General features: G+C 40.6%; 1 protein-coding gene across 1 annotated transcript in view; it reads right to left on the reverse strand.

Annotated features, from left to right (window-relative positions):
- macrod2 (mono-ADP ribosylhydrolase 2) overlaps window positions 1-27,798 on the reverse strand; it is a 396,729-nt gene that overhangs the window by 23,219 nt on the left and 345,712 nt on the right. The window contains exons 9-11 of the mRNA XM_030747747.1: window positions 11,633-11,711; window positions 5,118-5,156; window positions 3,405-3,464 (exon numbers count right to left, since the gene is read on the reverse strand). Of these exons, the coding sequence (XP_030603607.1) occupies window positions 3,405-3,464; window positions 5,118-5,156; window positions 11,633-11,711 (178 nt within the window). The remainder of the gene's footprint in view (window positions 1-3,404; window positions 3,465-5,117; window positions 5,157-11,632; window positions 11,712-27,798) is intronic.

A 27,798-nucleotide genomic window follows, 5' to 3' on the forward strand; every position in this document is an offset into this window, starting at 1 on the left:
GAATGCTCCACTTGCCTCGAGGTCACCTAAAATCTTTCTTTTTTTGTTTAAAATTATGCAAGGGCCTTGTGTCTGTCTAAAATGATCCCAAACAACCATTTATCAGATATGACAAAAGGCAGACTGTAATTTCCTCCTTGTTATTTGATCATTTGTATTTGGCATATTGAATGAAACCGCATTCAATTTGTGATAAAGGACACCATGGTTGTGGATAAAATCCGCAAACACACACACACACACACACACACACACACACACACACACACACACACACACACACACACACACACACACACACACAGAGCAAAAATTAAACGAAAAAAAAAAAAGTGTTGGGCAGATGTGACTTATAAAGGCTCTGAGGTACGATCCATTTAAATCCTCTCTCTTTACAAGGCAAAAACCCAAATAACACCTCCAGGACATTGCTCACTCATAAATCCCAAACAGCAGGTGGCAGCATTGTCATAGCTTTCTGACCCAGTGCTCGCTATACAATACTGTCGTCACTGTAAATAAGGGTCTGACATACTTCACAGAGAAGGGTCTGGGCAACACCTCGAGACTTTTAGTGTCAATACTCTGATGAATTCCACTTCAAGAAACATAGTGACAAAAAGCCAATTTTAGGTACTTGCCTGCACTTCTGTTGACTGAGCAAAAGCTGAATGTTTTTCTGAATAAAATGTTAGTCTCACACACACTTAAATGATTTATTTATGTCTACATCAGATTCAGGGGTACAGTATTACAAGGACATAAATAATTTACAGGCTGATATTCAACCTTTCTGGTGTACCCTACTTGCACGGCTGTTAAGTAAACATCACCTGTAGGTGATGTTTACTAGTAAATAAAAGTAATATCTCAGACGGGAATAAATGGAAATGGGAGCCAGTTAACTGGAATGCGTGCACACTCGCACACTTTCACACACACACAAACACACACATACATACACACCCAACCATTAGCTCGGCTCCATTTTTCCCCCAGCCCTTTCTGCTATTCCTTTTATTAAAGCCGAGTGGAGCAAAGGACCAAAAAAAAAAAAAAAAAAAAGATAAAAAATGAGGGAATGTGAAAAATTCATGAGACATGTGTAAAGGAAAAAGGGGCTCTGAGATGAGCAACAGCAATCATTCAAAGACCTTTTGCACGTGATATGTGTTTGTACAACCAAAGAGTAAGTGCGTTTGTGAGAGATGCTTTACAAGGTACCACGGAGCTAGATGGTATCCCACAGAGAGGCTTCCTGTCTGTCCACACGTAGCGTTATTAATCTGCATGTCCACTCTGTGCCACATCCCACCATCTCCCCCCCTCTCTATCTCGGGTGTTTCCCACTAAACTCAAGCATTCCAGGCAAACAGACCCAACCAGGCATTGATTGTCTGCATTTTACTGTGTCCTGTAACACACTAATCTCACTAATTCCAATCTGATATCAAATAATAGGCACTGTAGGGCTCCTTGCCAACTCAGGTGTGCTCTAAAGAGGTTACAGTCTAGCTTGGAACTCTGTGCCAGCGATCGCCTCCGAGTCTCAGTCACCTTTTTACCTCTCTTGGTTTTTCTTTCTATAGCTTGTAGCGTCTACATGCTGTGCTTCTGTTTCATGTGGATTACATCACAGCACAGCTCATCACACACACACACAGAGTCAATGTGTGACCCCCACATTTCAAATACTCCTCAGGGATATATGACGATGAATCGTGTTAGCGTCCTTTGAACAAGAATTAAAAATACTGTTTATCGAATCTAAATACCACCTGCATTGTTCTTTTGATATGATCTAATCATGCATGGTATGCTGTATAATGAAATATCATTTTAGAAAATAAAATGAAATTTATGTAATGCACAGTCACAAAGCAAGATGTGAGATGCATTTTGATGTTGTCTAATGTTCAAAAAGAGAGAAGCTGCTATGCTGTTTAAATGGTGAGTCCTAGCACAGTTTATTTGCTCTATAATATCTGGGCTGGGTGTCTGTGTTAACTCTGCGCTTTTAACCGCCGTCCTTCATTTAGCTTGTGAGGTGACAAAACAACTGTAAGCGCAGCAGTTTGTGTGTGGGACAGATAGATCCTATAATTACCTTCAGTCCACTAACCAGTGTATTTATCAGGGGAAAACACTGGAGAAAACCTTGATGTTTTCCCTTCATCAGTACTGTGACTAAAAGCTCCTCTGACCCATGGACTGTGGTGTGAATTCCCTGAAGAATAATGGATCCCACAGAGGGATATTGACAGACACACTTCACCAACTCTGCTGCAGAGTTGATTTTTTTTTTTTTTAATGGTCCTACATTACCAATGACTATACTCTATGAAAGAGTGAAATACATGTTTCTGTTGATAGAAGATCTTCCACTGGTTCACAGAGGTGGTATGAAGCTCTCAAACACCTTAGAATGTATGTTTGACGTCACTGACAGCATGTTCATGCACTTAGCGTTTTCTTTGCTTTGTGCTATCTTAACATCTGAGTGTTTTCGATGATTAATCCCACCTATTTGCTCCATTGAACCAGGCCTAACCTTTACAGTGCAGGCAGCACAAAATCATTTCATTGCTTTCCTGTGAGAGAGGTTGTGTCAAGGACTGACTGTTCTCATGCTAGAAAGCTGTGCCAAGGCCTTTTGTGAATGGATTAGTTACTATTAAGCTGCGGGGCCTGATAAATTAGGATTTATAAAGATTATTACAAAATACTTATGCCCTTCTAATGCTGATGATTGAATTTGTGAATCATACTGAATTACTGTGGATTATGGCAAAGGTATGTTGAAGAGGCAGGGAGAAATGACTTATTGTGCTTTGTTGAGCAACACAGAATGCATTGGTGCCCTTGAAGTGACTGCACTATCTAGACCAGCCTCTCACAATCAGTGAGAGGAACGGTCTCCCCAAAGACAACAGCCATGACTGCTATCTTCAAAAAATTCCTTGCAACCTTAAGGCTTGAAGACAAATGGATGGTGTACGATTTTAATTGCCTACTAACACCCTCCAGTGTAAGAATCTAATTATCTTTGGTCCATCGTATCGGAGAAGCCTATAATTGTTTCAATATTACACATCCAAAGGGGCTGAAACTGCAGAATAGCCAGATAATGGCTTCTTAAACAAGTTTGCCTCTAAGAAAACATTCTTTTAAAAAGACCAAGCTTCATCTTGTATTCATTTCCCCAAAGAGGAACTTGGCATCAGAAGAGCAAGAGATTACTGACCAAGAGAACACTCTTACTTTATACACACACAACAATTTTTTAAGTAAACACATACCAGTGTTTCCTCTGCCAATAATGTTTACTTGGCGTATTAAGAGGAAGGAATCAAAATGAACACACGTGCAAACAGACATACGAAGTCAGAACAAGGATACTCTACCTCTGTTGTTGTCCTCACTTTCTTCCTTGGTTGTGGATTTTGTAGACGGTGGTGTGTTATCTATAAATCAACAAAAATAAACGGTGGTTCAGTTGGACGGACACATCCGTATCCCAAAATCCTATCAGGATGAAAAGGGCATGCCATTCTGGCATCTAGGGGAGTGAGTGGTGTGACTAAAGCTGACTTTTTGTAGCAGTGATTATTCTTGGCCATTCTGTCTCTATGGACCATGCGACAAAAGCCTGTGGGAGAGCGTGATGGCTCTTGTGTTTTGTTTTATACCTGCTTGATAAAAATGACGCTGGTGGGAGAGAAGGGAAGAATGTGAGGCTTTGACACCAACTCCAGACCACAGTCTGGGACAAAAGCATCATTCCATGTGAGAATTGCAGTCATTTGAGCCTTTGAATGGGCTCCAGGCTGACTGATTCAAACTCTGGCTGATGGAGCAGAATAAAAGGCCAGTGCTTGGCACCAGTGCAGAAGCCCATCAAACAAGGCCAAACTGGACCAGGAAAGGGCTAGTATGATGATACAACGGAGCCAGGAATTATCAGGGGTTGTTTCAGTATAGTCTGGTGCTGTGTTATTATAAAGTATGCAGTGTAAAATAACTGGTGAGGAACACAATAAAAAAACAACATAGTTGGTCGAGACAAACTCAAAAGCAGTTCCTCTCGGCCAAGTCTTTACGATTCAGCCATTACGTGCACATTGTTTCACTCTGGAATATCGCATTTTACAGAGCACTTATAAAACAGCCCTTTTATGTTCACCCAAAGTGAAATCTCATTGAAAACACACATGCGTGTAATTGGCAGATCATGGGGGTGACTTTTGGAGGAAAACATTTTGATAGCACCCTCGGTTCTACATCTACAGTAATCTGAAGACTTTCTTCTGCAGACAGTAAAACTAACAACGCTCTTCGCTTAGACGGCTGCACATGTACTATGACGTTTCAGCAGTTAGATGTGGAAAACCTCACTGTAAATCCCACTGTGATCAAAATTTCAACCAAAAAAAAAAAAAAAAAACCTCTTCATGAACTGCTTTGCAAAACCCACTGTACCTTGGAGAAAATTGCTACAGGCGGTATTTTATCAGACATCTCATAAAACAGAATTTTATGTGTCTGCAAGTAAAAGCCAAACTGCTGTTATTGTTCTTATGCCTATTGTTTCTGCTATTCAAACACGCTTCCATGTGGCCATCAGCTTGTGCCATTGCTTATTCAGGACATCAGTGCACAGACAAATGTCAGTAGTTTATCTTGATAAGCAGTATCTGGTACGTTCAGACCTTGTGCCAAGATGGTGTGGTGATAAAAGCATTATGTGCTGACAGTTGTGTTTGTGCTATCACCTGGTGCACACTGTGGAGGGATGTAGCTCTGCTGTTTCTTTGTCACTCGCTTTAGGTGGTCTGAAGGCATTGTGCCCGTAAGCCGGATGAAGAGAATGGCATTGGGAATTGGCTTTGATATAAGCTCTTGTAATGTAATGCACCTGACATGAAGTATTTTTAACAGCGATGAGTCAGGCCTGGGATTCAACTTGTCGTTAAATGCATAAACATTCAATTTCATCTGCTTCGTAAAACCTAGCAAATCACTGTCATAAGCTGAAGCTACACCACTCACTCACCCTCTGTGTGCTTTAATGGAGGTGTTAAGGTGAAAAGGCAACCATGAAATATTCTGTCACTCACCTTCCTTCAGCGGCTCCTTTGTAACCTCCATGTCATTGTCTGGCAGAGGGGGGGAAAACGACAGCGTGTCAAACCAAGCTCTTTTATAATGCACGATCCGAGTCATCGCAACTCTATTATAATATTAGAGCACGGTATTATGATGCCATAATGATGTCTGTTGAAACCAAACAATGGGACTAGAACCTGCACCATTCCCTGTGAATCAGGGAAATATGATCCCCCTGATGTGCTCCAAAAGCTCGTCGTTGAAACTCTTTCACCTCCTGTTCCTCATCACACTCAACAACCTCCTTCAATTTCCCACCAGATGGCCTTGGATATAGAGAGTTATTACACCAAATGACTGAGTATGTGGGTATATGTTTGGGGAGAGGGGGTCACATTCATGAAACATTCTTTTCCAATTATATCTATACTGGGAGGCTCAGCATAAATGACACAAAACCTCCCATTTCCTGAAAATACAGGGACTGCGGGCTGGAGTGGACAACTGCGTCTTTAAAGAAAAAAAAATAAAACCTTTGATTTTCTTTTCTTTTGTCCGTAAGTCTATTGTGTGAGACAGACCGAGTGTACTAGAGGTGTTCTGGGTGGATGAGTTGAGTTGCACAGTGAGAGATGAAACGGATGCTTTGGATGTTTATGCTTCAGGAGGAACTGCAGAGTGAGAGATGAGGTGAGAGAGGAACTGTGGATGCCTGCTCACGGCTCCCACACACACACAATACACACTCACAGACACTCAGATCTTGCACAGCTCAGCATGCCTCTAGATGCCTTGTGCCAGGCCACTATATACACAGTACATGTGTACTTGCTTTTTTTTATGTGCACAGCTCATATGAATGGATTACATTATTCGCGAGGGCACGTCTATATTTATGTGTGTGTGGCTGTGCAGGAGTCTGTGAAATGATTGCACTGTGGTTAACAAGCAAAAGCAAGCGTTGGCTTTGATGAAAGGCTGTTGTCATCTGTTCTGTAGAAGTGTAACCATCAGAGCTCCCAGTGGATCCAGCGACAGACTTTTCTTTTGTATAACACTGAATAAAAGGGTACAGTGCATTAATCTAACCCTGCTTGGGGAAACAAAGGAAGGTCCACTGATACAGTACTACAACAGTGCAAGAATGGAAACATCAGGTGTCTCATCTATGGCCACACATGATACTGCTATGATCACAGCTCAATATAGGGAAGGTGCAGTATATTGTGTAGTCCAGAATGACAGTATGTGACATCTTTATCTGGTTCCTGCTTTCTTTCTATGCCATAATGTCAAATAAATCTCATACACATACACGGGATGGCATGATTTGATAACTGATGAGAAAGTATGAGCTGTTCAACTACACTGTTTTGGAGAACAGGCTTATTCATGCTCTGGGAATTAGTTGACAGGAATGATTCTGCTCTCATGACTGTATGCTAAATGTGAAACAATAACCTGGACACGGTTAGCTTTGCATAAACTCTCTAAGAAGGGAAACAGCAATCTAAAAACCACCACAAAACTCCAGGAAAGTTCCCAGGCCAAATATTTTTTTTCAGCTTTTTAAAAAGATTTTTTTTAAAATAAATTATATAAAATGTGGATTAGTGATCTTAAGATACGCTAATGTGCAGGTAGGCTGCAGTGCAGAAGTCTTGAGCTACCCCTCATTTCTTTATATTTTGGTAGGAAAATAGGAAATCAGTGCAGAGATTTATTGAAATGTGTAAACATACATACAAATACAGTATAAAAGGTGAAAACAAAGTTTGTACAGTCTGAGCTTGAAAGTCAATATTTGGTAACTTTCAGCTGCTGCCTTATTCACATGGGGTTGTCGCAGTGGATAGCTCCACAGATTTGACTTGGCAGATTTTTGCACCAGATTCTGTTCCTGAAACAACATTTAGTGTGACCACCTTTATTCTTTAGAACAGCTTGAACTCTCAGGCAAGCATTTTGTAATTTCTTTAAGTAGCCTTCAGGAATAGTCCTCCAGACTTCCTGAAGGACATCCAAAGCTCTTATTTGGATGTTGGCTGCCTTTTGCTCCGTTCTCTGTCAAGATGATCTCACACTGCTTCAATAATGTTGAGGTCCGGGCTCTGGGGAGGCCAATCCATGACTGATAGTGTTTCATTGTGTGTTTTCCTATCCAGGATTGCTTTTACTGCATTGCCAGTGTGTTTGGGATCAACGTCATGCTGAAAAATGAAGCTTTTACCAATCAGACGTCTTCCAGATGGTTAATAGTTCTTTTGGAATCACCTTGTTGGTGCAAAAATGCAATTTTATGTCTGTCAAACTGTGTTATCTTTGACATTTGACAACTAAAGAAATGGAAACAAATGATGTTTTTCTTTATGGCAGGCTGCTAAAAGGCAGCCAATGTCCAAAGAAAAACTTTGAAAGACTTTAAAGAAAGCCTGGAGAACTACTGCTCAAAACCACTTTAAAAAAAATTATAAGTATGGCTTCTTGGAAGCAAAATATAAAGAAATGACTTCAAGACTTTTGCACAGTACTATATTTTTTTCTCCACTTTTGACAGAGCTTAGCTCTTTCCTACTGTCTAATGCAATGCTAAGATAAGCCATCTGTCTCCGGCTTTTTAACAGATAGATATGTGAGTGTTATTGATCCTCTCATCTAACTGTAGGAAAGAAGGGTTGACCCCATCATTAAATTCTTGATAGGCAGTGAATGAACTATTCCTGTAGGGTTACATATTCGCTCACATATTGGAATACCCGGTGAGAAACGATAAGGGTATATTTAGATTTAAAATAGTGTCCTATAACTGAGCAAGTCCTAAACCTCTAACTTATCAGCGGGTAACCATGACTAGCCAATACAAAAAAAACAGATAAGCTGGTAGGCTGCATACATATTTGTCCATTTTCATGTCTGATTTATGCACAAGCTCCCTAACATTTTCAAATATGATGGGCTGAAGCTGGATCCTCATATATGCTAAAGCTGACTGAGAAACCCAGTGTGCTTTCTGACAATAACATCACTAACACACCATGGTCTCCTCATTTCCCTGCCCTGAGGGATAGCCCTGTGAAACCAACGCAGACTTCATTTTCACCCCTCACAGGGTTCCTGCACCCATTCATATCCTCCGTCAACAAATTACACGTGTGTGATAAAAGCCTGTGCATACCACAGCTTTACTGCTGTAAAAGGAGTGGTGTGGTTCTTTTACTATGGACATTTGATGGTCGATGCGTGTGTCGGGGGTTGAGGGGGCGAGGAGCATACAGTGTGTATGAAAAGCTATGCAAATAAACGTCTACTGGAAAGTCAGTGAAACAGTTGGAGAGAATGCAGCAGCCTCTGCAGTTCTGTGGTCTGTGTTAATGTTGTCAGCACTGTGGCTGATTGAGGAGAAGACGAGATGGAGCCCAGCTTGTGGGCAGCCACCCGGATCATATTAGTGGAGGAGTGTACCCAGAATCAATTTCAACATGCTTTCACTCTCTACAACTACAGATGCTTGACTGCTTCCATGCGCGCAAATAATATGTGGCAGGGCAAGCGTGTGGTCAATCAGGCCAATCAGAATACATAATAGAATCATGTTTTATGATTAATTGCATTGATTGTGCTCTGTTTCTTAATCAATTAATGGTTATACTTGATTTTTTTCTTTTTGTAAAAACACAGCCAGGGTAAGCAGCCAGAGTTGCTCTGCGATGGGGATCTTTGACAAAAACCATGATGATCTTTATGAGCTACATAAAATACTTTGCGTGGTTGTGAGAACTCCATCATTATTCATCAAACTGCTGCGCCATTGTTAGACCTGCGTGAATGCCAGGCACACAGCAGACATTTGTCCTAATCTTTTTCAGTTTTCAAAAAAAAAAAAAATCAATACTTGAAATGGTGCAACTTCCTGTTTTGTGCATGTGTGTCATACTGTAGCAGGTGTGTCTGAGTATTCTTGTCAGGACAGGCTATTTTTCAGTTTCTTCCCTTTGCAAAGGAGTAACCGTATTTTGGCGCTCACATACTGACAGCTTGTGGAAATGCACATTGTAATAAAGCAATTTCCTGTATGCAAATGTCCTGTTTACACATTCCTGCTCCAGTCATTGTCACTTGACAGATTGCTTGAATATGAGGAAAGCGGCTATACTATGAAAAATGAGAATAGTAAGACTTCAATAAAAAAAAAAAATCTATTGTACCTACTCTCCACTGTAGACATCCTTGAAACCGATGTCACAGGAAAGCTCCCGAGTTTCACATAACCACACACACATACAAATCACAGAAAGATTCACAATAGCTCTATAACAGTTTTCAGATAAAGGAGGTGGTGGAGAAGCTCCTCCTTAATGTAACGAGGAAGTCTAGGAAAGACTTCTAATGATTCTAATGACAGACTGTGAAAGGTTAAGGAAACGGGCACATGGCATGGGAATAACGTGAGAATAAGTAGGGAGAACAGGAAGTGCACATGTGACACAGGGTTATTGAAAGCGAGAGGATGTTGCAGGAGACAGAATGGTCTCAAGTCTCTGCGTGATGCATTCAGTGTTGCCGTAAGATCTACCTGACTGTCTATCGCTAGCAGGGAGGATGATGAGATGTGCTGAAAGTGCTCGAGCACACCTGCAGAGCTAATTCACAGCCTCTGATTCACTACTGCCATTCTGCGCAAGCTAAATGCAAGTCTTTTCACACTATGGGGTTATGCATTACCTACATGATGCAATCATGCCAATCAGCACTTCTTTCTTCAAAGAACACCTTTCAGCTACTGTTGGAAGCCATCTACGTAGTGTAGCGTGGCTGGATAAAACACATGAATTCACTCCCTTCTGTGAACGTCTAGCCTACATTCACAGCATAAGTAATTACGTTAGCATTCTGTTCTTCCTTAAGGTACGACTTAAAAGGACTTTTGTTTTCATACCGAATTAAATTCTTTCAACTTGCACATGAGGTGAAAGATGAGAAATGGTGTGGGTGAGAATGGTGTGAAGGTGTCAGCCTAACTAAGACAATGACCCTGAGTGGGAATGTCACCCTTATTAAGCCAATTATCCTCTCCTGCCCACAACGAGCAGGAATGGCAAAGGTGACCCTGACCTCAGGGGGTCAAAGGACATGTGACAGGTAAGACACTGATGTCAAAAGCACTTGCATCATGGTGTGTTGCTGTAATAACCTTATGAAATGACCCAAAATTTAATCAGAGACTGACCTCAGGCTCCCTTATTAGCAACTCATTACAGTTTGGTAAATAATAGTTTTTAAAGAATTAGCTTCCAATAATATAACTCTCAAAACTTTTCTGAATGTCGTATGCGGCGCACACACACATACAAGCTGTCATTTTGTTTCTTCCCTGTTCCCAATCACAGGGAGATACAGGGCATTTATCCACTGACAGCACTTTTTAAATGGTGAGAGTGATAACTGGAGAACAACAGCTCCAGATTCTCATCTCAAAGCACTAATATGATGAGACGGGTGCTGGGTGCATGGGGGCAGGCAGTATAATTAAGGTCTCTCCTCAGAATGTAATCTTTCAGGGAAGAGCCTGGGCGGGGAGCGGGAGAGATGACGGGAGTGCAGGGAGAACAAAACACTCTCCATCTGGGAGCAGCGAGATGAAGGCCTGAGAGCCGCTATTCCACTGGGGAGGTGAGGAGCGAAAAGTGAGGTAAATGGAAGGTAATGCTAGGCTGGTGAAGCCAGCCAGCCTCTTTCAGCTCCCCAGCTATTCAACTCAATCCTCTGTGGAGCCCCCATCAGAGCTGGTGACTGCTCCTGGTCCCAGAAAAAAGATGATGGCATGAAAGGGGGGAGGGAATTGAGCAAGGGACAGAAAAGAGTGTGGGAGTAGAAGATAATGGATGTTTGTTTATTTCACACACAAACACGCACTTGGGGAGCAGTAACCAAGAATGATCACAGTTGCTATGCATCCCTGAATTTTTCAGTTTTTTTTCAAGAGGCAATCTTTGCTATCTATTATTACAGTCAATCAGATCTGACATTAAATTCTCATCAAAATATCAGCAATCATGTGAAATATCAGCGTGCTTATTCGCTGCAAGAACACCAACCATTAGACAGCTATTATGGGTCAGGTAGATCGTAAGGCAGTATGTAGAGAACCTGACACTTGTTTTATCAACCTTGTCAGCATAAATTTTCACTGTTAATCTCCCCAATGGCTGTGTGGTTGGTTGCACTGAATATGTTTACATTTGAAGGTGTCACCCAAATCTGACAGGTCCTTACACGACTGCTTCCAGGAACACGATAATTCTCACTGCAGATGTTTCCAAGGATGCACAAGGTTGAAAAGCTGTTGAGCTGTATGCATATGTTTAGCTAGTTAGGTACGTAGTGACATCACATTATCCAAAACTTGGAAAACTTGAAGAAAGTCGGCATGTTAATCAACCAGTTCATCAACAAATTCGGCACAAAACAGCCAGGGGTGGCAGGAGAATTTCAATGATACGGTAATGATGTGAGTGAATGCACATACCTTGGAACATGACAGACATTTTCTTCTTGTAGATGGCAAAATCAGTCTCGAGGAAGACACAGAAAATGACCCGTTTGATCTGCACGGGAAGAAGAAAAGATACGGAAGAGCAATTAATGAGCATGTTCATTGCTGAAAGGTCTCTCTGTGAATTAGATGAAGAAAAACTAACTGGACAAATTTAGATCTGACAATAGTGGACGCCATTCTGTAATCTAATTAGTTACCCTGAAGTCCATCTAAACAATACAAGCTGAGATAACTTTTGGCAAATATCACGCCACATTACATCAGAATGGGCATTATTTAATGGTGCTTGTGATAAGAGCATATGCCTCTGTATGTGAAAGGAGTTGAAATCATCATTAAAGTTAAGCAATTAATTAGAAAAATTACAAGAGGAATAGCAAATTAATTATATAGTCATAATTAAAAATGTTGAAAAGAAAATCATGGAGTAATTTTGTAGTGAAACCTCATTTAAATAAATAGATATTTTTGTGAAATCAAAAACCTGAAATATAAAATAAGATTTTGGCTTATTATAAAAGATGAACTCTGAGAATGTTTTCTAAATTAATATCAAGGGTAGTTTCATCACCTAATGAACTTCAGTCACAGAAAAACCATTTGCCTTTAAGTCCAGTCTTCTGTACTCTATTAGTGTACTGTTTTATTCGCCATAGTTCTGTCTCAGGTGCTTCTGTCTACATGTAATCAGAGCTCCACCGGGGTGGGTGGGTGGGGTACCATCTGTTTCAGGTTTCCTCATTGTTTTTGTCACTCAAGTTAGTTCTTTATACATCTGGTTTTATGTTTGTCATGCTAATAAATTTGGCCCCAATCAGACCCCTCTGAAACTGTGTGATTCACGAGAGCCCAAATCAAGTCAGAGCTATAAACCAATTTGACTGATGATCCCACAGACTATCGTCTTTCTTTATTGCCATGGGTTTCTACTTGCTGCTAAGATAAAGTAAACAAATTCCTGCAACTGTATGTCTGTGAAAAAACAAGCTCTACAAAATTCAGCACCGGGGGGGTTATGAAAGCAGAGAGGCTCCTTTCTATTTTATGAGCAAAACAAACAGCAGACAAATGCCTGAATGAGCTCACTGACTCCCAGACTTAAGACAGATCCATTCACACTGTGCATGTTCCACACTGTGATAGTGTGTCTAAAAAAGATTCACCGAACTCAGAAGAAAGAGGTCACCTCTTTCAGTTTCACCCTTCTCCAGCGGAGTCTTAGATGTGCAGGCATCAGTCACGGTCACAGAGACGCATTACACACCACGGCAGCAGATAATCGCTTGACTGAATAATGGCAATTTTACACAACAGCCATAATGCTAGCTATCTCTCCACCATCCTCCTCCGTGCAGGATTGTATGTTCCAGTGGAATAAAGGGGGCTCACCGGCTTTAGCCCCATTCCTGACCCAGCCCAACACAAGGATCCAATTCAAAGAGGCGCCCTTCTGGTGCTCATAGAGACATATATCTATTAATAGTTTATGATCAGCGCTTTGGAGTAAATGTTAGGAGCTGCATCTAGGATGGTAACATTTTATTTTGCTAGATGTCTTGGGGGGGCTTTGTTCATAAAATGTAGACTCACTCTCTCAACCCTTCAACCCTGACAGAAAATGAAAGAATGCTTTAAGCCTCCTTTGAAGTCGTGGGCTCGCTGACAAACAGAAAAAGCAATAATACGCCAAGATAGTGCATACCACTGGGTGCTGGAAGGCCACAGGACAGCAGCTCCCCAGGAATTTCCATCACTCTTTTGTGACGCTCCATTCTAAAACTGACTGCCCACTGTGAAACAGGATGAATCATGGATTCATGCGCATCATCGCACAGAAAGGCTGGTGTATGCATGATTTGGACACACCAATACCAGTGGTGCTGATTACATTTTGCGTATGCTCTATTAGATGTGAAAAGATGAGGAATATTGCTCTGAGGGAATATGAGCTGAAACCAAAAAACAAAACAGAAAATCTTTGTATCCATGTCATGTATACGCGCTCTGTTTCCCCTCTCCCTGACTGTCAGTCTCTTTGTCTGGTTTCTGTTGCTTCATGTCCATATTCTGCACAAGGCTCAGGCAAGATCTTTTATTCTACAGATCAGAACTACATTGTATGGTCTTTGACAGACATCAGCTAGACCAGGATGCCAAATGAAACCAAAAATGCCAGTGCTGAACATTGACATTCAGTCTGTATCTAAACACACACTGTTGCAAAGAATTCGTAAGAGTCAGAAAAGGTGATCTGAGACTTTTTCCTTTTAAAAAAGTAAATTTCACTAGTTTGACCTATCGGAGGCAGCATGTCACCTGCCTGCACAGGTATTGTAGCATAAATATAGGAGAACAAATAGTTTCTGAATGTTCACGAATAACAGTTGGACTTGTGTGCACCTGACATTTTTAAATCATGTACACTTTAAAATATAACATTTATATCATAAGAACAACACACAAATCATTTTGTGGGATGATACACATAATATGATATGAGTGTTGTTATTTTGGAAGGTGGACAACATGGTGAAAATTGGTGCTACAAAAATGCCATTTCTGGCCAACCAGGGTGAAAGTAAGCATGAAATGAACACTGCAGAGTAGAAAATGTTACTAAATGCTTAAGATTTCTGACTTTGGAGTGGAGATCCAATATTTTAGTTTGAGGATGGGAATAGTATCTGCGTGTGTAAAAATGTGCACCCTGCGGTTACCAAGGTTGGAAAAGTTAATGGAAGACTAATTAGAAAGCTGGGATCACCGCATGCTAACCTGCTCAGTCATTACTCATCCCTGATTGGAGGGATTTTGTTAATGTGAGCACAAAACGACCGGGTCCCCTGGCTGTATACGGGGCAGACGGTCATATTTACAGAAATACTGCACAATAAGGTACAAAATGTAATTGGCTTGACCCATCTTTATTTAAACAAGACTTGGTGGAGCAATCCAGAGAACTCATGACAAACAAATAATTGAAGTGTTGAGATGATAATTTCAAAATAGATTGCAATAATCTGAAGCTGATTTAAATGCTATGCTTATTGAAAATGATAGAATACAACACATCAAAGTATTTGATGTAGTGTTTTGAAATGAAAGTCTTTTACAAGGAAGCCACAATGTTGTAATATACTACGTATATTGCCAAAAGTATTCGCTCGTCTGCCTTCACACACATATGTGAAGGCAGATGCAGCTATTACAGCTTCAACTCTTCTTGGAAGGCTTAGGAGTGTTTATAGGAATTTTTGACCGTTCATCCAGAAGCGTAAGAAGGCCCGGCTCACAGTCTCCAATCTAATTCATCACAAAGGTGTTCTATTGGGTTAAGGTCAGGACGCTGTGCAGGTAAGTCAAGTTCTTCCACAACAATCTCACTCATCCATGTCTTTATGGACCTTGCTTTCTGCACTGGTGTGCTGTAATGCTGGAACAGGAAGGGGCCATCCCCAAACTGTTCCCACAAAGCTGGGAGCATGAAATTGTCCAAAATGTCTTGGTATGCTGAAGCAATAAGAGTTCCTTTCACTGGTCATTTTACTTGGCCTACTACTTCATGGCTGAGTTGCTGTTGTTCCCAATCACTTCCACTTTGTTATAATACCACTAACAGTTGACTGTGGAATATTTAGTAGCCAAGAAATTTCAAGACTGAGAGCGACCCATTCTTTCACAAATGTTTGTAGAAGCAGTCTGCATGCCTAGGTGCTTGATTTTATGCACCTGCGGCCCTGGAAGTGATTGGAACACCTGAATTCAATGATTTGGATGGGTGAGTGAATACTGCTGATAATACTGTAATATGTATTTTAATATGAACTGAAGAAGCCTCTTGGATAAGAGCTGAAATGTCTTCAAGAAAAAAAATTAAAGAAGTCCAGTCGCCTTTTCTTCAAGCTCTTGAGACCACCATGACCTGGATATCTGAGAATCCACACTGAGATTTTGGTCAAGTGTGTTGGGGCTTTGACTTACTGAAATAAACAAGGTCTTTCCTGGCCATCTGGATGGCTGCATATGTGGTTCTAAAAGTCTGTATATTCACAAACTGGCAAGGTGTCCCTGCCATAATTCCCTTAGGCACCCCCCAATTGCATTACAAATCCTGGCTTATGAACAGTGCACTAATAACAAGATGTATGGTTCTCCTACTCTTGAGCCCAAATACAGAGTATATATGATTTCCATAAATAATTTTCCATTTTTTTATATCAGACCACAGGACAGTTTTGGACTCCACTTCTGCCTATCTAAGCTTGGGCTCAAAGACATTTCTGGATCTTCTTTTTAATTATGATTTGTGGGTTTAGCATCATCTAACTGTCTTAACTCATTGCCAAGTCATTGATTTCCACCATATTGCTTTTTAATGCAGTGCTGCCTGATGGCCAGAGCCATTCAATATTGTTTTAAATATTGCCCTGGGCTTTGCAACTGAGATTGCTGATATTTCTCCAGTCTCTCTGAATCTTTATATTATGTACCATATAGATAACATCTCCAAATTTGTTATATTTTATCCATTAAACTGTCAACTGTTCTCCTATTCCCCCATGTAGTCTCTCACAGACTGGTGAGCCCTCTCCCCGGCTTTAGTTTTGATAGATTTGGTCACTCTGGGATGATCTTTTTATATCCAAACATGTTTCTGACCTCACGACTAATTAACCTAATTAATATTTCCCAATAACATCTCACTGTTATAGAATTTGATAGGATGTCTTTGAACTATTTTCAAAAATAAATATTGTTTTAAGTGTATTTTCTATTACAACATTTTTAATTTTTTTAATTTACAGAGCTATTATTAATGAAGTGCCTATTTTCAGTTATTTCATTTAAATGCTCTCCAGAACACTAGTCCAATGTATAACACTCTATTGTAATTGTGAACAAACAGGTCTCATCCAAACTATCTCTGGATGAGAGAAATTAAACAGGATGATGCCATGAGTTCATCCTATGCATTTGTGACTCATTAGGATGGCATGCGAAATGCTGAGAAACAAGATTTGGGAGTGGCTAGGTCTGTCACATTGTGCCAGCCACATGTGCTCCTGTGTTCATGAGCAGCATGAAACAATATGAAATTGCCATTAGCAAACATCTTGTGTTTTCATGAAAATCTGTACGTGATTTTTAATTTGTGTATCGGTGGTTCATCATTGTGGGACGGAGCTCACCAGGTGCACCAGACACCTACTGGCTGGCTAACAGATAAGCTGTCATAGCTGGCCACCCATGCCCATAATTACATTGGAGGCACTGCCAGCAGAATCTGACATGCAGGCTCCACACACGCACTTTTGCTACTTGCATTTCCTTCTTGGTTCTGTCACAAACAATAATAGGGACAGGTTGCCCTAGCATGTCTCTGCCAGCTGGAGCCTGAACCCAAGGGAGATCTGTGTCTGTGTATCCTATGTTGCCTCGTTACAGGCGCGCTGGCGGACGCAGAATCCTGAATGCTTACATCCAGATGGACAACAGTGACAAGAGACTGATACACAGTATTAACAGGAGAAATAATTAATTCCCTTTATTCAAAAATATTCAGGGTTGTTGTGAATGGACACTGGATGGAAGGGAACCTTGGCAGGTCACCAATCCATTAGAGTAGCGGAGCATATTATTGTACATATTATACATACACACTGTATATATCATGTTTGTTTTGTTTTCGATTTATTCATCTCTGATGCGACAGACGTGACACATGAGTCTTTTGTCAGTTATCATACACTAGTACTACATGTCATTGTTTGAGACTGATTGAATAATTTCAGGGAATTATTCCTGAGACAGAAATATCTCCATAAAACGCGGCCGTCTAGCTGCATCATCAAAGCCATAATCAGCGAGCACTCGTCTCCTTTGTTGTCAGAAGCGCTGGATTGGATAGAGGGTTCACTCTGCGGCAGGTGGACCATATCCAGGCTTTATTACTGACGTAATTACACACAGCTGTGTCCCCCTTACCACTGGTGCGCGGAGCCTGCAGCTTGCAAAAGCAAAGGAATAACTCAACTTGGATATGGCATCTATAGTCAGGGCTGTGTAAACACACAACCACACCTGAACATTCCTAGGTCTTCCATGACCACGATGGCACAACGCCTCCGCACACATTTATGCATTTTTTCTTGTCACTATGAAATCCCCGATACCCGCTCCGTTTATCAAAAGTAGAGCTTGGGTTGGGAGCAGGACTGACAGCGGCAGCCAGGCACTGGCACTGGTTACGCAGGCAAAGCTGCGAGTGGCTCCTCCATTTGACTTTGATTGACCTCTCTGCTGAGAGAGCTCCAGCTTCACCTGCAGCAGACTGGTGAATTATCATTTCAAAGAAGTGCCCAGAAAAGGTTATCCCTTTGAACAAAATGCCTCCATCCATACATCAAAGGACGAGCTTGACAGTGGGCTTTGAGAAGGCACAGTTACGACCAAAGCCTGGAAGAAAGTGCTGAGCTCAAATTCTTACTTCCAAAAGCCAGTCGACATTAGATGCCCACTGTATCATGATAAGGGCGGGGGGGGGAATCATCAATGAAGTCAGCCTAATATTGTAAAACAGACCTCAGATTTGGATAGATGCTTATGTACACAATTATGCATGAGTGCTCAGTACAGTGTGACTAAATAGAAGTGATAACATTCTGGTAAGCTGCCTGGTTATTTCATCAGTGTAAACCATCACTACTCCGCTTCTAAGGCTGTGCGCAGTGCAGAATATAAAACATTTTGACAAGAAAATGCTGTCTTGCTAGATTTGGAAAATTCCATAAGATAATATATCAGCAATTTGTATGTTAATTCAACAAATGCTGCATGTGCCTCACATATTTTACACATTAGAGCTGAACAAATAGTTCCCACCGTATTATTCAGGCTTCATTGCTGCGTGGCACTGTAGACGAAAATTGGAGTACAGCATGCTTCAGGCATCCTGCATTTTAGCTCACATTTTCAAAAACTGTTCTCTCAAACTGAAAGAGACAGCATTTGACTTTCACAGGCTTTGAGCCATTCCTGCCAGCTCCCACTGCCAGCAGCACAAGCTCTGTGCTATCTGATTAAAAGACAGACAGACAGACGGGCAGGCAGACATAACTTCAGCAGGAAAAAAGACACAATTCAACCATTGTATTTTACCTCACATTATTTTAACATGTAATCTTTCTGAAAGAGGAAGGCAGGCTTTATGGATTCTAAATTCCTCCGTATGTTAAGAACATCCAACTCAAGAGCTGTAATATTCTAAAGTGGCTGCTTTCCTTCTCAAAAATGAAGAAGAACGTGACTAATGGTGCAATAGGCTCCCCTGACAAATTTGCCAGTTAATACGAATGGTCAAATAATTATAATGATGGAATACCTGTGTTGATTCTATGGGGAATAGTGTAAGTGTGAAGGAGAAAGATTGGGCCATTTTCTAATCCTAAAGATGAGAAGCACAACTGCGGATGAGGTCACGGGGGAATGATAAAGGAAGGACGAATATAAGGGATGTATCTATGATCCATGGCTGCATCGGTAATGATCTGACCTCTGGACTGCCGCTGGCCTATAATAACCTATACTGATGAGGTGTGTGTGTGTGTCTGTGTTAAGGCAGAAGGAGGTGTACTGTGATAACTTCTTCAAATGCACAAGAATGCATAAAGTCAGACTTTATTATTTAGCTAAAATAGGAAATACAGTGTTTTGTTTTTTGTCTTTTTTGAGTCAAAATAATGCAATTAACTTCTTTATTTTGACTTCTGAAGTGTTTTATTGTAAACAGTGATTAGTCCATCTTTCAACATCACAACTAATGGCTGTCTGTAGAGCAAAAAACACATTCTATAAAAAGTCCAGAAATATCATATCCAGTTTATTGAGAACAGCGTGGTATTAAGAGATCTTACTACTTGATTAAAGAAATATACACTACCTCATTTATGCTGTTCTCTACTTGTACACGTGTTTAAAACACTGATGAGTCAGTTTTCAACAAGTATATACTGTATCATTTTTTACATTCAGATTTTCTCATCAAAAATGCAGTCTGTCTCCACAATTGGATGACACATATGCAATTCCTACCTTATGAAACCTTTGTTTGAATTTTCTGACAGACAGCGCTTATCTTCTGTTTTCCATCTTCTGTTTTCCTACCCTATCATTGCTAGCTTTTATTGCCCACCAGTTACTGATATGCATTATTTGTCATATGGCACGAATGTCACCACATGTCCACGCTTGTGTATGAGTCCTCATGCATTTGCTGATAAGGGGTTTAGGGTCCAGTAACATGGCCCTAGAGACCGAATGGTGGCCTTGTGCCAACCAACGCTCACAAGGGAAAAATGTGTATTCCCCGGCTGGCTAGCAAATCAGCCAGCCTAAATAGTGTTTCAGGTTCCAGTCATATGGGCCTAGGGACTGAATGGTGGCCATGTGCCATCCATTGCTCACAAGGGAAAAATATGTATTCTCCGGCTGGCTGGCGAGTAGTTGTTGCAGCTTCATGGCGGTCGCTAGGTGAAACTGGTCGTCTTGTGTTTGCTTTAGTCCCATCTAGATTGCTGCTGTTGCCCACAGCAATCTGCAGCATGTAAGACACTGACTTGTCTGTGAACACTTGCCAACTACTAGCCAAGCAGGAGTAAAACTTGAAAAAGTGTGATGCAAACCAGAAACAGAGAAAGTTGTGCTTTACCATTCAAACCAACATATTTTTAGTTTAAAGGGGACCATTTGCCGTTTCCAGTTTGAGTTGCACTTTTCACAGTTTCACTACAGCTCATGGAGCAGCTGGCGAATATCTGAAGACAATTCGGGGTCTTCCATGCTTACTATGAAAAGATTATGACAGCAAGCTGCTTGTGACCAACGTGATCACAAGAGGTTTTCAGTTTAGCACCATATATTTCTTTGTGACCCATTTCTCCAGGAACAATTTACCCAGTGGTTGGGGAACAGACATTTTTCCCCTTGTGAACAGTGGTTGTCGATCAGTCTCTAGGCCTATGTGAGTGGGGCCTGAGAGAAGCACTCTGAAAATGAGGTAATGGCCGCTTTGAATGCAAAGCTGGCATCTGTGGTCAATCTTAAATCTATTTTAAACCATAAAGATAAATTCTAGTAGAAACAAAAGGCATGTACTGTGCACTGCTGCTGTAAAATATTTCTTGCTTGGATTTCTTTCTCTACATGAGTTTATCCCACATGATGAGCAAACCTCAACACCCTTGCTGCACTCCTGATTCCCATATTGACCACCAATAGGTAGAATTAGATGAGAAGCTGAGGGACTGGAGCTTCATATGGATCTGTCTGTATCTGCTCATCGGCTCTCCAGGATCATACAGAGGTTATCTTACTGGGTTATCAAATCCACTAATACTGTATTTTCATATTTCCTGTTTCTCTTTCATCAGAAACTGCTCAGCCTCTGGGAGGAGGCCAGTAAGTGTAAACTCAGCTGTCTCTGAGGGAAAGTGGTATATAGACATCCTGAACCTGTAAGACCTTGCTCAGGTTGATGAAGTCATAACACAGCGTTTTCTTCTTTTTTTTTTGTCAGATACTGATTTCACACAACAAGAGCGAACACTTTTGGGTCCCACAGCAGCAAATGTATGAAAAACACAGTACAATGATATCCACTGATGTTTACATTGAAAAAAAAAAATCTCCTCTCTGTTTTCCAGATAAATCATTTTGTACGCAGGATTTTTGTTTTGCAGCAGTCTGTGTGTCTCTCTGAATGATTGTTTGGCATGTCTGACTTCTCCTTTTCAGCTGCATGTTTGCATTGCCTGTGCCTGACTGGTTCTGAAGGGGGTCTCCTTGGAGGAAATATGTGGTGTGATCCAGCCAGGTCCTCTCCACTTTGAGTATTATACAAAAGCTGCCAGATGAATGGAAATCCAATCACGGCTCCCCAAAGAACTACACACTGGCTGCCATGAACTGGAAATGGAGGACAAAAGGGGCCATGGAGAGGCACAGAGGACACCGGTGATCTATATTTTATCTGAGCAAAAAAAAAAAACATATCCGTGTTTCTTCTGGAGAAGAGGTACAACCACGAGAAGAATGTATCTTCATCCTGCGTATTAATCATTCTCTATAACTAGTCAATACTTGAACATGATGATGACTGAGACAGTGCGTGGGCTCTGCTTTCTCTCGCTACACAGAAATGCTAATAATTTTCTCTACAGTGTTACCCACTGTTTTTTTTCTTTTTCCTGTGGATCTTAATGCCAAAAGGTCAGGAGTCGCAGGCATTAAAAAGTACACTGCTTCACACACACGTTCTTCTAAGTGAAGCTATTACCCCGGTGCTACGTTTATAATAGGCCACAATTTCAGGCAGAAATATTAATATTTTTTTTCCCTTTTGTTACTTCATCCACTGTCTGCATTAGGATTGACTGAACCCTCAAAGAAAAGATTCATTAAAGCCCTTTTTGCTTTCAGTTCCAAACAGTGAAACAGTCTGAGTAGTCCTCAACACTTCCTTATTTAATGTCAAATTTAAAACCAGTTATTTTTCTTCTATCTGCCTTTTTCCACCCATTTAGAGACAAACTCAAAAATTTAAATATTCTCATCATATGTCTAAAACCATCCTGTGATATCATAGGAATAGTTAAGAGTGGTTCTCAGTTTATAGGATGAAGAAAGCACTTGAGTATTTAAAAGAAGTGACCGTTTTCACATTAAAATGCCACAATGGCCGCTGTGAGGATATGACAGATTTACACACTGCTGAAGAAAACATGTGATGTGAGTGATGGCAAAGATACAAAAAAAAAGGGGGAAAAAAATCCTGAGAGCAATACCATATGGCTGTGTGGGCGACATCAAACATGAAAGCAAGCCTGAGACCAGAGGTGCTGTTTGACATAACTTACAAAGTGGAATGAAGATCTGAAGTGTTTTTTTGTCAGATGCATTAAGCAAATTTAAAACCTCCTGTTTAATGTGAATGGTAGAGAGTTTATTTATTTAAAGCAACAGCCTCGCAGATTAGGACCATCACAAAAGCAGAGATTATATTAAACATTACAAGACACATAAATCATGAATAAATAAATAAAATGTAAGATAATATTGACTGTAGACTATAATATGCTAAAAGGCAGTTAACACTGCTTAGTTAAAAAGTACAACAATCAAAGGAGATGCATCTGTTGGTGGGATAACTGAGTTGTACAGACTCAGAAAGCACAAAACACAGTCAGTGATTTAGATACAGTTTTCTAGTTCTGGTTTTCTCTGTGCTGTAGCTGACAGCAGGAGACTGATAGGAGGTGCCTGAAGGTGTTTGCTCTACAGATGGAAGACTGATTAGATACTGTAGATGTAAGTGGCTCATGAGGTTTATAGCAGGTTAATCAACTAAAGCAGAGTTAAGCCATGCAGATTTGTGTAAATAAGTGTCACCCACTGAAATATTTCTTTTTGATGACAAACATCTGTGTAATCATCACTCAAAGGCTCAGTTATGAGCTGTTACATTATGACAAACTGGTTACCTTTACAGCTGGCTTTAACACGCACATCGCACATCTGGATATCTGGACTTCATTATTAGTAAATCTGAGATTGAAAAAAAAATCTATCTAAGCATTAACAATGAAATCTAATATGTCCTTTCTTTTGCATGATATAACCTCCTGGAGGCAGATTACATCTCATATCTATTGTATGCCTGAATATACTGAAAGTGCAGCTGGAGATCCAAATAACTAAAAAAACTAAACACATTTTCTCTTAGTTTTTGACCATATGTCCTGTTTGTGTCTACTCTGTATGTGAGTATCCACAGTTTACATGTGAAAGAATAAATGTATTTGCATCTACTTGGGATATTACTGGTATTTATAGCTGAGTGTTAATGCATCCAGATGTGAGTGCTGTTAAGTAACTGGTAAATGGTAAATGGCCTGGTTCTTAGCGCTTTTCTACTCTACTTGAGCACTCAATGGGCTTTATACAACATGCCTCATCCACCCATTCATACAAGCACTTTTTTCTACACCGTGTGCTTTTTAGCTAACATCCACACACATTCACACTCTGATGAACATATTGGAGAGCAACTTGGGGTTCAGTATCTTGCCCAAGGATACTTTGGCATGCAGACTGAAACAGCTAGGGATCAAACCACTAACCTTCCAATTAAGAGATGACCTGCTCTATCTCATGAGCTACAGCCACAGCCCCCTCCACCAGACTTTACACTTGGAACAGTGCAGTCAGACAAGTACCGTTCTCCTAGTAACAGCCAAACCCAGACTCATCCATCAGATTGCCAGATGGAGAAGCGTGATTCATCACTCCAGAGAACATGTCTCCACTGCTCTAGAGTCCAATAGTGGTGTGTTTTACAGCACGCTTTTCATTGTGCTTGGTGATGTAAGGCTTGGATGCAGCTGCTCGGCCATAGAAACCCATTCCATGAAGCTCTCTACACACCGTTCTTGAGCTAATCTGAAGGACACATGAACTTTGGAGGTCTGTAGCAATTGAATCTGTAGAAAGTTGGAGACCTCTGCACACTATGTGCCTCAGCATCCACTGACCTTGCTGTGTGATTTTACGTGGACTACCACTTTGTGGCTGATTTGCTGTCATTCACAGTCACTTCCACTTTGTTAAAAAACCACTAACAGCTGACTGTGGAAGTAACAAATTTCACGACTGGACTTGTTGCGCAGGTGGCATCCTATCACGGTACCACACTGGAATTCATTGAGCTCCTGAGAGCAACCCATTCTTTCACTAATGTTTGTAGAAGCAGTCTGCATGCCTAGGTGCTTGGTTTATACACCTGTGGCCATGGAAGTGACTGGAATCCCTGAATTCAATGATCTGGATGGGTGAGTGAATAATTTTGGCAATATAATGTATATGCTGGCCTATATATGATGACTAGCACAACCATGAGGGGAAAATAATGCTCTTTACACTCAGTGATTTGCATAATTTCTCTCAGACAGCAATATATCCATATTAGTGTCAGTTTTTTTTTATGTGTATTTGCATGCTGTGTACATCAGGGAATAGAAACACAACTCTAACCCACACCCAAGAAAAATAAGGAGCCTTTTTTAGCATTAATATATGACGATGTGTGTACAGGTTGCACATTTAAAACTTAAGAGTTTACATAAATATATATAAAATGTTTATATAAAAATGTAACCTTGCACACACACACACACACACACACACATATATATATATACACATACATACATGCACTGTACTTTGTACCTCTAGATATCATAATGTACATGTAGTGTGCAGAAAAACTTACTGTGCTAATTTGGATGCATATCAAGGTTTAAAAGACAACAGAGAAACTTTGGAAATTCAGTCTGACTGATCAAAGAGTTTGTGGAAGGTTACTAAAATAGAAAGGACTGAACCTTTCAAACGCCAATCAACAAAAAACAAGTTTCAAAAGTAATAATAAAATTGATAAAGTGGGTCGAATTAGCATGGAGAGCAGAAAAATCAAGCTCTGTGCTCAACTCTTGAATATGAATCAAACCTTTCACTTGGAGGCAGATCAAAACAAAACATAAAAAATGTAACAGTATCCAATGACTAGTTTACTTTTCTAAACTAATAAATAAACAAAACCCTAATGCACATTTAGTGCGAGAGGAAGGGTTATCAAGAGGGTTATTAGCCAGTGTTGTTACACTCAGGATTATTTTTGACACATTGGAAGCTTCAGGGGGTCGTGCTTTCGGAGACATGATGACCGTGATGACCCCACAGGGGAAAAAGTTGATATACTTGAATACCCCCAAATAGGTCTATACCCATAAGAAATGCAATGGCAGAGATATATTTTTGTAAAAAAAAAAAAAATGCATTTGTTGAAAATAAGATATTGTTGGATTCATCCTAATCAGACTGTGTCTTTACTGCAAAAACTGCAGATGTGTGCAGCAGCTCCACTGTTTGCTGTGCAGAAGAGTGTTTAGGTTAATAAGACTAGGTAAGACAGCAATGACATGTCAGAAGATGTAAATAATTACTTATTGAGGCTGTGCACACAGACCCTTGCTCAGCTGAGACAGTATGGAGCCTGCTGCTGTGTGATGCTACGGCTAAATAATGGAGGCAAAGAAGAGAAGGAGAGGAAAAAATAATGTACTTGTGAGACAGAGTCTGAAGGTGGTGGGCTCAGGCAGAAAAATAAAGAGAGGTGTTTTTATTAGAAGAAAAAGAGCTGTAGAGTAGAAAGTGAATCTTGTACAGCAACCAAATTAGTGCAAGATGTTGTAGTAGTCTGTGTGGACAGTCATACAGCACATATACAGACTAGTGTTTCCTGGCTTTCTGAGTCTCTTCCAGCTTTCTACAAATATCCCAAGGAAAACTCTAATCAATAGAGTGTCTGTTTTGGTCAAGCTGTCGCTTAGAAAATCAATGGCCTCCCCATGCCCAGCAAACTATTTTCCACACTGTCTCTTGTAATCTTCCTTAAACTTGACTAGAACCAAAGCAAGAGCCAGTTGTCTTCCAGCCTAATACTCCAGTAACTACCCACAAGAGATGGGTGACACTTTGCAACTGTGTAACATGGGCAGAGAGCTGCTGTAATTAATTATGCTAATCCAACATCACTTTATATGTGCACTTAGAAAAAGACAAACAAGGATAAGTAGGAGGGGGGAAAAACATCCTGCAGAAAGGATATGATGAATGAGCAGGCTCACCAAGTGGCTAATGCCAGGGGATAACAAAGAGTGTGCCCCCCCCCAATTATTAATACTTTAATAAACAAGGACATCCACAGCCCTCAAAGTAATATATCCAGTCTAGGTGAGGTACTAATTAATGTTTCTGATAAATACAGAACATTAAGAAGTGTCTAGGGACTAATTAGATCAATGGAATAAGAGTCACTAAGCATGCAGTGCTATCACATGGGACTGTGGAGTAAAGAGGGAGAGCATTCTGTCATGTGGCAGAGACCCAGCTGCTTCAAGTCTTAAGGAAATCCTCCATGCTTTATCAAGAGGAAAACACGGACCAATATAAATCTCTCATACGAAAAGTAACAACCAGTGCATAAACCTGGGGGAAAATAATGCATAACGCGTGGATAATTGCAACTTTAAACAACACCTGAGCTGTAAAGATGAGCAGGGACAGGCTCTTTGAGGGAGTGAAGAAATGTGGTGTGAAAGCCTGCCTGAACCACACCTCCTAACCAGGTCCAGGTGGACACTAATTTTCTTACCTCTGCCTCATCCTCCGAAATGGGTCAACCCAGCACCAGAGAGGAGAAAAAAAAAATTCTTGAGCTAAACAATTGAAATAGTTGCCGTTATGTTTCACGGAGTGAAAAATGATTGGAAAATACTGCTAAAATGAATCTTAAGCCCTAACATACTCCATACAGCCATCTGTAGGATTGAAGTAGCATGGAGGAATAAAGCCCATATTGACCCTTGACCTCTGGAAGCGCACTTCTATATTACCATTCTGCATGCCTGTGCTTTGACCTTTTCAAATCCCTCTTTAAAGGTTGCGTGTTCCTGTGTCTGTGTGCTGTGCAGGCTCTGCAGGGGAAGCTGGCTGAGTGAGCGCACCTCGTCTCTCCACAGACTGACCTACAAAGCTATTGTATTAAAAGAACCATATTTATCACCGCTCTCCACACCACTCTGTTCTACCTGCTGTTCGGAGAACATAACCCTTCCTCAAACTCAAGTGCTCCTCCACTCAGCACTTCGGAAAGCTTTTTAGGCATGATTGGTTAGAGGGATTTCTGAAAGGAAGCCTATCGCTTGGCTGCACTGAGAGGTGAAAATGGCATTGAGGAGCCACTGAAAATTTAATCAGTCTGTGATATGTCTGTGCTTGAACATATGAAACACAAGGCTGAGCAAGTATAGGCCAAGACTGATTACTTATTACAACAACTGTGTCAGTTCTTTCGAACTATCAGTCTTCATTACACTAAAATTTATAGACCTAGATTCTGTAAAATGGCAACTTTTAAAAGGACAAATTTGATTTTTCTTATCTCTTTTCTTTTCTTTTCGCATTTTTAGAACATACATGCAAACATAAATGAAAGAAATACAGAAATTTACTCAAGCTGA

The sequence above is a fragment of the Archocentrus centrarchus genome, chromosome 15, assembly GCF_007364275.1.
Source record: "Archocentrus centrarchus isolate MPI-CPG fArcCen1 chromosome 15, fArcCen1, whole genome shotgun sequence".
In the NCBI taxonomy this organism is placed as follows: Eukaryota; Metazoa; Chordata; class Actinopteri; order Cichliformes; family Cichlidae; genus Archocentrus; species Archocentrus centrarchus.